This window comes from Triplophysa rosa, linkage group LG8 (genome assembly GCF_024868665.1).
Source record: "Triplophysa rosa linkage group LG8, Trosa_1v2, whole genome shotgun sequence".
NCBI classification, from domain to species: Eukaryota; Metazoa; Chordata; class Actinopteri; order Cypriniformes; family Nemacheilidae; genus Triplophysa; species Triplophysa rosa.
Window position 1 is genome coordinate 18123149 of NC_079897.1, and position 10536 is coordinate 18133684.

Here is a 10536-nt window from a genome sequence, read left to right on the forward strand (position 1 = left end):
TGAAATGTGTGATTATGATGATTTGCTCAGGGCGGTTATAAAAGCTAAAGCAGAACACATCCCTGACACCTCATAGGTGAATTATGTACATATGTTGAATGTAAATAACTTTGAGCGTGAGATCCGATTATTTCCCTTGTAGTACTTTTGGTTTAATTTTTGGTTTTGTTTGTACCATGGTAAGTGTCGTTTTGAACTATACAGAAATGTTGATGGCAGTTTTTAAAAATAACTTCTTGGCTAGTGACAATTGGTTTGCAGTTTGGTGGGAATGAGTGATTGTGAAATGTTATTTCATGTCTTGTCTAGCAGCGTAAGCAATTTCAGAAGTGAATTTTTCATGTTCAATTATAAAACCATTTTCATACGAGTCGGGCATTTTGTGAATTTAGGATTAAATGCCAAATCTTTCTCTTGTTGATCATAACTAACTAGTGCTAAGCGGATTTCTTGGTTTCTCAAATCATTTTAGCTCTGCCTTCCTTCTACCTACCTTTACCCTACCCATTCATTATAAAACTTTGTTTTCATCAGGCATCTTTCTTCCCCTCAGCTTCCATGCTATAGTCATGTCTTTAACAAAATCGAATGTGTTAATGGAGACAAAAAAAGTATTCACACAACAAAAGAAAGAATTGGCATAAGTACAATTTCAATATGTTCCACAAGTAAAGATGCTGTCTTTTTGTATTGCTTAACTGAGCAAGAAACAAAAAGATTTTTCTGATGTGATTTTGAGGTTAAATGAATATTTTCGTAAGGTGAAGTTTGGAGCAATTTTTGAAACCGTTTAGCTTTCCTCCTTTGTTTTTGTTCATTTTGAGTACTTAAGAGCTTTGTTTTATTAGGGCACTTGTATTTGTAAATTAACCAATTGTATTGACATTTCTGGTTGATTTATACAATGACATTGACTCTGTTCTCCTCTCCTTCTCAACCTTATATTTCAACCCCTCCCAACCCCTGTCCCTTAGTACCAGATCTCTCTCTCTCTTCTTGCAGTCCTGCACAATTGGAGCAAAGCAAGAGATGAACAGATGAGGGCAAACCTATCCAGAGACATACTGGAAATGGGCATTGAGACATCCAGACATCAGCTCACTGAGATTCTTCATTATTTCTGTTGTCTGATGCTGGCATATTTAGGAGAGCTTGGTGATTTTAGTTTTATATGTCACTTGTTACACTTTTGTCTTTTTACACTAAACAGCCTTTATTATGAAACAATGCTACATGAACACCATCGCAGTGTTGAGTTCGTTTTTAGTCATTCCATTTAGGGTTGTTTAGGAAAGGTATATGTTCAGTTATGTCTTGTGTCCATTCTGGTTGACTGTTTTTCCACTAGCTGATTTGTTTTTGACTTTCAGTATTCTTTTTTTTTCTTTCTTTCTTTGCTGTTAACCGTTTTATATTAGCTTTCTTTTTCTTATATGGACCATTTGAATTACTGATATTGCAAGTTCATATAAAGCTGTAGAATGGCTTACTGGACATACCTGGACATATGGATAATTGTTTGGCCATATTTGTAAACTCAATATGCCACACGAAAACGAAAGTTTATTTAGCATTTGTTACATACTATGAAGTTTCCTCAGCTCTCAGTGTCATCTGTTTATATTACTCATGAAATGATTTGTTGCCCATAATGCTTAATTAATTTTGGATTTTAAAGCTAGGATTTTTTTCCAAGCAGTGTTCTCAAATATTGTTACTGTTTTATTTTATTTTCCTGAAATGCATCTTTAGCTTGTCTGGTATGCTGTTGTAGTTGTGTATTTTTTTCACAGCAGTATTACTAACAGTACCATCAGTCTCTATAAATGTTCCCTGTCCTCTACCCCTAATTTAACTTTTTTCTCTGCATCAGCTTGTTGCTTTCCAGATCATTTTCGCTTGTATTTTACATTTGCCTCTGTGTGTATTGTGCTCTCGCTCGAGTAATTTTGCCTTTAGCTGTTAATTGACTCTTTGCTTCGTTTCATATTTCTTTTTTCGGCCAACTATCCTTTCTCTTTCTCAATGTTTCTTTCCTCTCTCCCTCTTCCTCTGTGCGTTACGTTCTGTAATGTGATGTGGTTGTGGATAGGTTTATATGTGGTCAATGCTTGGCAGTAAGTATTTACACAGAACTGTGCTTGTGATTTTTTTTTTCTTCTTTCACAGCTCATCTCTCAAAGCCCTAATGTCTGCCCTCACTAGAGCTCCAGGTGTTAAATATTGGAGTGTAAGAATATACTGCCATTTGTACATACTGATTTGTACATAATGTACCTACTTAATCTTAAGGAAAAAAAATAAAGAATAAAAATTTTGCAAAACCATAGATCGATGTGTGGGTTTTAATTAAGTAGCTGTATGATATATATATCAGATGGTTGTGAGAAAACGTATGTGTTTTTATATATTCTGCAACAGTGCTGCTTGAGTGATAAAGAAATAAGCAATTGCAACGAACTCCATGCATTTCAATATATTATGTATGAAGGAAAATGTTTGTTTTTAAATACTATTACCATTTTAGGTATAAAATGCTGTGGTGTACGTTGTTGTATTTAGAATAAGTATATTTACCCTATACTATGTTGATTATAGTTCTATGATTTTTTAAATGTATTGAATATATGCATGTTTACAGTAAATTAGGCCAAATGTTCCATTACAGTAAATAACTTTAGCCGTAAGTCAAAGTATGCCTACACAAAGAAAACATTTATTAGAATAGTTTTGCATTATCCCTTATGTGTTATGATACTAGTAAATGCATACAATGAGCACCTCCTTCAGGACAGGCTACTCACAGAATGCATAAAACTCTATGAGGGACACAAAAACACTGGGATAACCACAGTTATGGAAAGTAGTTTCACTTGGATTAAAAAGACACTTAGGTTATCGACTTCTTAGGTTGTTTATATTGTACACATATGAATGTTGGTAAACGTTTCAAGTAAAGGCATGGGCTCTAAGCCCGACATGGTTCAAATAGTTCTGTAGTCCACTACAATTAGTGTGGAATATTAGTAGTACACTTAATTGAGCATGTTTCAGAGTGTTATCTTTGTCAACCTGTCCCTCTAGAATAACAATACAAAAAAATGACTGCAACAAATTCACAATAACACTTTCTAAAGGGCTGGGGATGGGGATATAACCAAAGCCGTAGGGTTTAGGTTGATGATGGCTTTAGCTTTTTATGCATTTGCGTTAATAATGTCGATAAACTCGGGTTTCAGGGAAGCGCCGCCCACCAGGAAGCCATCCACATCTTTCTGAGAGGCCAGCTCCTTGCAGGTTCCCCCAGTGACTGACCCTGAAAAAGTGAGCATAAATCCAATATGTCATTTAAAGTTATGATACTCTGCCATACAAAAACAAGTGTTCTTTTATTTATAAAATGAGCACATAATATTTCTGTTTTCTGACTATATTTGGATGGAAAATGTCAGTAAATCTTCCAAACAGTCAAGCAATCCCTTCTCTGAAAACCTTAATGTAAGCATGGCTTTACTAGTGTTTACAGCAATAAATTACACTTGCATTTGGTTGGAATGTGTAGTTGTCCACGGTTTCTTTTTCAGATGTGCATTCATTAAGGGGTTCCAGCATTAACATAAGTGTTTAAATTTGCATACCCATAATGTCCCTCACATATTCTATCTGGCTTTAATGTAATTATAGAACTTGGTTGTTTCAGTCAATACGGGTGTGGTAACTGCTGAAAAGAATGAGACAGTTTCATTGGCCAATGTGGATTTGGAAATGTGCTCTCTACTCTAATTTTCTCATAGGTTTCCTGTCAACAGAAATCTTCTAATTGTTTGTTAAAATGAAAGTAATTGTAAAGTTGTATTACTATGTTAAACATTTAAACAAAAAAAATCTGCATGTTTAGTTCTGTTCTACAACAACAGATCCTTAAGTAGAATGAAAATAATTGGGATCGAAGCCGAATATTCTTCAACACCCTTCTCTGGAGACAATATGAGTTGAAAAAAAAGTGGGTGTGTTCAAATTTGCATACCCATAATGCATTTCTCGTGATTGAGGTTTATTATAAAGAGTGGTTGTTCCAGTCACCATGAATGAGGTACTTTCTGTAAATAGTCGACAGGGTTCACTTAGCAACAGTTAAACAGAAATTTGCTCTTTTGTATTTGTCAAGCAGGTTTCCTTTAAAAGGAAACCCACCTTAATAAGTGAAAAAAAAGACCCTTTAAACATGTTATGTTAGTACTTCAGCTGAGTGTAACGCTGAAAAGTTTATTTTTTAAATTAACAGTAGTTATGTTTATAACTAAAGCTACAATAAATCACGGCCACACATGGTACATATTACATTATACGTAGTTTCCTGTGGAAAGCATGAGTACTAGGTAGAGCGTAAAAGTATTGGATGGTATGTTTAAATGTACCCATAATGCCAATCTGCTGTTTAAATTTAGAGGGTTACTAGATATTGGAAGCTTTAGTCAGTTTAGAGTGAGGTACCCATTAAAAACAATGAGAGAAGTTGATAAATGAGAGAAGCACAAGAACTTGTTGAAAATTTGCTCTTTTAGTATTTTTCCAGTAGGTTTCCTTTAAACGGAAGCCCATTATAAAGAAATCTTAAAAATTAAGCCTTTATTTAATGCATTAATTTATCTGACCTGGTGGTAAAAATAATGTTTTAACAGCTGTACACCACCTTTTTCAAGTTTAACTGAGGTTAAAGATATGATGTTGAATGTTTGAAATGTTGAAATGAATGTTTACAAATGCTGTAGACACACTGTATATTGTTAGTTCATGGTAATCTAGTTAACATATGGAACCTGCATTTTTATGCTTGTTATTTTTTCCTGCATTTGTACCCAAACTGGGTTTACGCTTGATATTTTCTCCAGCAGGGAAGAGGTGACAGTATTAATGGATTTGGTTAAATTTGCATACCCATGATGCCTTTCACATGTTCATCCTCTAAAGACATAATATTTTTGCAATTGTTACATTTAAAATAAAGTGGTTAACGTAACAGCTACCATGTGTAATTCAATCCAGATTTAATTAATTTAAATAAAAAAACCCAGCTTTTTAATTGAACTTTGGTTGATGTTAAATAACATGGGTGTTTCGGTCACCGTGAATGATGTTCCTACTGAGAAATGCTGAGGGAGGCTCACAAACGATTTAAAAGTTAGAATCTAACTCTTTTAGTATTTGTCTAGTAGGTTTCCTTTAAAAGGAAGCCCGTCTTGATGGTTATTAAGAAAGAAATTAATGTATTAGCTAAAAATGCAAGTTAAGTAAAGTAAACATATATATGTTGATATGTACATCATTTGATCTTTACAGTAATCCCCAACAAATACCAAATTTATGTGTTTTGTGGTTTACAAACAATAGATTTCTGAGCAGTCCTCAGTTGACCGTTCCAAAATAGTGAGCAAGGAGCACTGACCTCCGTAGATAATCCTGACAGAGCTGGCCACAGCCTCTGAGACATTGGTCTTCATCCACTGCCTGAGTTTGTCATGCACCTCCTGAGCCTAGATAAATAGTTATAGAGAGAAAGAGTCAAACAAAACCACAGCGTTCCAATCTGAATGGTTATTCTTGATTTGACTCTCATACCTGTTGGGGCGATGCAGTTTTTCCAGTGCCAATGGCCCACACAGGCTCATAAGCGAGAACGACTTTGCTCCAGTCTTTAACATTATCTAAAAGAGATGAAACACAAGACAAGCTCATTCAAACGGATGTATTTATCATATGTACATTATACTGTATATGTGCACACTGAAGAAAACAGTACCACTACTACACTAACTTTGATTAAAAAATTGGATTAAAAGATACCTGCGATGACTTTGGTCTGTGCAAAAACAACTTTCTCAGTGATTCCAGCCTCCCTCTCATCCAGCTTCTCACCAATGCAGGCAATCACACCCAAACCACCCTCAAGAGCATGAGCAACCTTCTGACCAATCAGCTGACAGATAAAACAAACAAGTCACTGAAGTAACTTTAAATAACTCTTCCATTTATATCTAAATATGTGTGTGCACACTTAAATTAAAGCTCATTCTGATTCTGATACTCTTAAGTGATTCTTGACATGTTTTTAAGTTGTTATTTAAAATGGGTGCTTAATTTACACGTTTTAGCAAAGTAAGAGCAATAAATAAATATAATATATACTGTATATACTTGAGGTCCCTTCACTATGTGTTAAACAAATAGGCGTGTTCAAATTTGCATACCCATAATGCCTTTCACCTTACTATATAGCCTAATGGTGGTTAGTTGTTAGAGTCACTCTGAATAAGATGCTCATTGAAAATCATGCAAGGCCATTTACTCAGCAAAAACAGACTGGAAATTTGCTCTTTTAGTATTTGTCAAGAAGATTTCCTTTAAAAGGAAGTTCCTCCCAATTGTTCAAAAGTAGTTGATTATTGTTAGTGTACTGTATGTTTCTTATCAATCGCACACAAAGACATAATTAAATTAATACTTAATGCTCTTCTCAACTGGTTCAAATGTTGGTGTGCTTCATAGCTTTCAAGCTTTGGTCACTATGACCAATCAGAAGTAATGAGAGTAGTTCACAGCAAAAATGTACTCTTTTTGGTATTTATTTAGAAGGTTTTCTTTAAAAGAAAGCTGCTATTTCCTGTTGCAAAGAAAAGTTGCTTTACAACCATGCTAAATAATATATAAGCATCAAAATGTTTATCTACTTGTGCTGACTGCTTTGATGTGTGTTTGAAAAGGTATTATAAAACCATGTGATGTTGCTACATATAGTCAGCGATGTAAAACACTATAGAATAGATAAGCAAATAAGATACATTAGCAGGAACCATAAAATATACATGAGCTTGGGATCCTGGCATTATGGATTGCACAAGTAGGTGTGTTCAAATTTGCATTCCCATAATGCCTTCCACGTCGCATTATAATGGATGTTGGTAAAGTCACCCTGAATGAGATATATAGTTGAAATCAAGCAAGCTGTTTACTCAGCAACAAAAGCTTGGAAATTAGCTCATTTAGTATTTGTCAAGTAGGTTTTCTATAAAAGAGAACCCCCCATATGTTGAAAAAAAGAAAAAATCTGATGATTAAGTTTTATTGTGTTAAACAAACATGTACAACATTTGTATATAGATAACCTATCTAATAGTTATCTGCTAATTTACAATAGATGCTACAGTGTTCATAGATTTTACAAATTGGCCAAAAAGCTCCTGGACCAGAGTTAGTTTTGAAATAGAGACATTTATACAAAGGGATATGCTTAAAGTGTGTAGAGCCCGGGTGTCTATACATCGTCTGATATTTAATTTACATGGAGAAGTACAGTTGCTAAGATTCAAGTGGGCAGTAGGGGGCGGTAACATTCACTTTTAGGGCTGTACTGAAAATGTGTCATTACTTAGTGCTGACCCACAGTGTTGTCATAAATATACATAACTTGAATAATTGTCAGTATTGCTAATGGACCATCAAAAACACATAAGGCACATACCTCATCGCTCTCTCCAAACACATGGCGCCTCTCAGAATGTCCCAGAATCACCCATTTCACTCCACAGTCCTTAATCATTGCAGGGCTGTGAGATAGATAGTAATGGAATATATAATTAACTGATATAGTTACTAATATGTCGATTTAGTCCCAGAATATTTTTTTCATCATGCATGAATACTTTATTTTTCTTATATACCTGATCTCTCCAGTGAAGGCACCCTTTGCCACCTTGTAGCAGTTTTGTGCGGCCACATCAATCTTTGTGTCCAGCTTGGATCTGGCAAAGTCAAGGTAGATGGTTGGGGCACCACACACAACCTCTGCAAAACATGAAAAATAGGTCATATTCATTACTGCAGTGAACTACTTAAAACAATGTTAGGATGGATAATTATTGTTTTTTTCTTTGCTATTTAAAGACTGAGCTGTATGGGCTGTGGCATTTATACTGTAAAATAATCTTGGGTCAGACTATATTAAACACGGTTTGACACTCTGGTGTAAAGGGCACTGGTCTTTGGCAACTGGTCCCCCTTTGACAAAAGGTCAAAGTTTGTCTGAGAAAAGGTTACTAATGTGACTGCATAAGAGAAAGCTAGTAAGAGATATGACAACCTAATCCATAAGCGTTTTGTGTTTACTGTACAGGAAAGCGTTTCGGGTATCAGTTCGTGAAAACCATGAATGAAACAGGCGGCGTATAAACGCCACGACCTATGGACTTGACCAATTCAAAGTCCGGTTGCTGGATAAATCAATACATCTTATCTCAAATAATAAACAACAGTCATAAATTGCGTTATTGTATTGAGGCTTATTGTCATTTATCAAGAAAAATATACCACAATGTCGGCTTTGCACACTTGTTTTCAGCTTTGGGAATAAAAGCATCATCGCTTCGTCATTTGACAGAGCCTGAACATGCACGCGGTGGCTACGTGCTGAAAATCACACACCCCTTTAAAGCTTTAACCTTTACATCATTCCCATCAAGATACATGATGTTCATCATTCATTCACAAGACATGATATTAAAATCCCATTTGCGGTATTTAATCACAATTTATAAGGCGATGGGCTATTATGCACTTTAAATTTAAAACACGCACCATTCAGGACGAAATTCATGCTGGATACGAAGTGCTATGAGTGCGTTTCTCCATCGATCTGTATATATATGGTGCTGTTATATATCTGCATCCGGTTAACAACGAGAGCAGACGATGAGCTAACGAGAGGTTTAATCGATCACTGGCCAAAGCAGCTGTCAAAAGTCCTGATAAAACAAATGTCATCTCGAGGTCAATGCAGAAGGGTGCACTAGCCCGAGAAAAGGCCTGGGTTTGCAGTGGTGTGTGATCGTGTAGTGAAAAGGAAACTGCAAGACATACGCACCGGTCTCTGGGTTAAGTGTGGCGCTATTCAGTGTTTTGGCGAGCTCTTCGATGCTCTTCTTGTCGCCGTTCAATTTCCAGTTACCACCGACGAAAAACTTCCTGCCAGTCATGTTTGCAGAAACCTTGCTTGTGATAGCTGTGTATGGCAGTTGTGGATTATCCTACAGCGGAAGAGACAGCGAAAATGTAGGCTACGCTCGACATTATATAGACACTGCTTGAGAAGCTCCGCCCACGATGTCGTTCATTGGATTTGATCAACACGCCTGCTGGAATTGGTGGTCTATGACCACGACACAGTTCATTTTCTGTGATTGACATTTATTCAGTTGTGCATCGCATTATCAAAGTCAAAGTCTGCTTTATTGTCAATTCTGCCACATGTACAGTACATATATATGGAGGATTGAAATTGCGTTACACTCAGACCCATGGTGCATACAAATACACTACACAGAATAGAAATATATATAAAAATACAGATAAATACAGATTATATATATGTAAAATACAACTTTTACAAGCAGGGATATTTTAAAAAAGTAGATAGGTAATGGCAGATAGAGTGCAAACCAGTGAAATATACAACAGTGCAGATGTGAGGTAATGCAAAGAGCTTATTAGTCATTAGCATTATTTTTACAACTGTCTGAAAACTCTAAAAGCAGTTGTGAGTGCTAATATCCGCAATTGTTGTTTGGGAATTGTTAATTCGTTTTTCATTATTATTTTATAATTACGTAATATTCTGTTAAAACAAAAGTTGTTCTGACAGGTTGACCTCTTGCTCATGAGTAATAGGAGGCCAGTAGAGGGCGATACGTCTCTGGTTGTTGGGGGCGGGTTTAGGTTTAGATGCCCACAATGCATTTCGCGAATGGCATCTCAAATATATATTTTTATCAATAACAATTTACATTTGAAAGAAACTCCGAATAAAATAAACGCGAATCTGCAGAAGAAACAAATTGATGACCTTCCGTTGTTTTTCTGGTTTCTATTCAACCGGTGTTTCTACCCGTTATCTGGTCACCATAAAGTAGGCGACTGTCGAAAATAATAAGGACGATCCGTTGTTCGTGGCTCTTAGGAAATTTGCTCTTTTAGTATTTGTCTAGAAGGTTTCCTTTAAAAGGAAGCCTACCCCATTACGTCTTAATAATAGAAATTAGTAACAGACTGGTAGGCGTTATTGTTACGTCTTCGTAGTTAATTTAACAGTGCGGTTTTGTTTGAATTAACGTTAGGATTGCGATATGCAAATAGTTAAAAAGGTATTGGAATGTATCGTGTGTAAAAATTTAGTACAGTTGATCCTTTTGGATGCATATAACAATGCATTTAGTAATAAAAGTTATTTGTGCAAATGTTGTAAATTATTATACTAATTCAAAGAACTCTGTGTTTGGGATTGGTTTCTGGTGATAATTAATTCAAACACTAGAGGGCAGTCGCGTGATACTGCTCTGACAGATCAAGAAATTCTTAATAAGTGAAGTGAAGTGAAGTGACCTATATTTGTCAAGTATAGAGAGACCCATACCCGAAATGTGACCTCTGCATTTAACCCATCCAGAGAGTAGTGAACACACGTACACTCGGAGCAGTGGGCAGCTA

The 10536-nt window shown here is 35.7% G+C and overlaps 1 protein-coding gene and 6 non-coding genes across 7 annotated transcripts; 6 read left to right on the forward strand and 1 right to left on the reverse strand.

Annotated features, from left to right (window-relative positions):
* Positions 1 to 1720: 1720 nt before the first annotated feature.
* tpi1b (triosephosphate isomerase 1b) lies at positions 1721 to 9113 on the reverse strand. The gene is made up of 7 exons (XM_057340921.1): positions 8918 to 9113; positions 7719 to 7842; positions 7520 to 7604; positions 5845 to 5977; positions 5620 to 5705; positions 5447 to 5534; positions 1721 to 3316 (listed from the first exon to the last, which is right to left on the reverse strand). Exons 1-7 carry the CDS (start codon positions 9027 to 9029, stop codon positions 3198 to 3200), a joined length of 747 nt encoding a protein of 248 aa, XP_057196904.1. The 5' UTR covers positions 9030 to 9113; the 3' UTR covers positions 1721 to 3197.
* LOC130558685 (U7 small nuclear RNA) lies at positions 4140 to 4194 on the forward strand. The gene has a single exon (XR_008963473.1). It is a non-coding gene; the product is annotated as a U7 small nuclear RNA (small nuclear RNA).
* On the forward strand, positions 4548 to 4602 carry LOC130558686 (U7 small nuclear RNA). The gene has a single exon (XR_008963474.1). It is a non-coding gene; the product is annotated as a U7 small nuclear RNA (small nuclear RNA).
* LOC130558689 (U7 small nuclear RNA) lies at positions 5184 to 5239 on the forward strand. Its single transcript, XR_008963477.1, has one exon. It is a non-coding gene; the product is annotated as a U7 small nuclear RNA (small nuclear RNA).
* On the forward strand, positions 6364 to 6417 carry LOC130558688 (U7 small nuclear RNA). The gene has a single exon (XR_008963476.1). It is a non-coding gene; the product is annotated as a U7 small nuclear RNA (small nuclear RNA).
* Positions 7027 to 7081, forward strand: LOC130558687 (U7 small nuclear RNA). Its single transcript, XR_008963475.1, has one exon. It is a non-coding gene; the product is annotated as a U7 small nuclear RNA (small nuclear RNA).
* An 894-nt stretch (positions 9114 to 10007) lies between the features above and the next one.
* Positions 10008 to 10063, forward strand: LOC130558691 (U7 small nuclear RNA). Its single transcript, XR_008963478.1, has one exon. It is a non-coding gene; the product is annotated as a U7 small nuclear RNA (small nuclear RNA).
* The last annotated feature ends 473 nt before the right edge of the window (positions 10064 to 10536 follow it).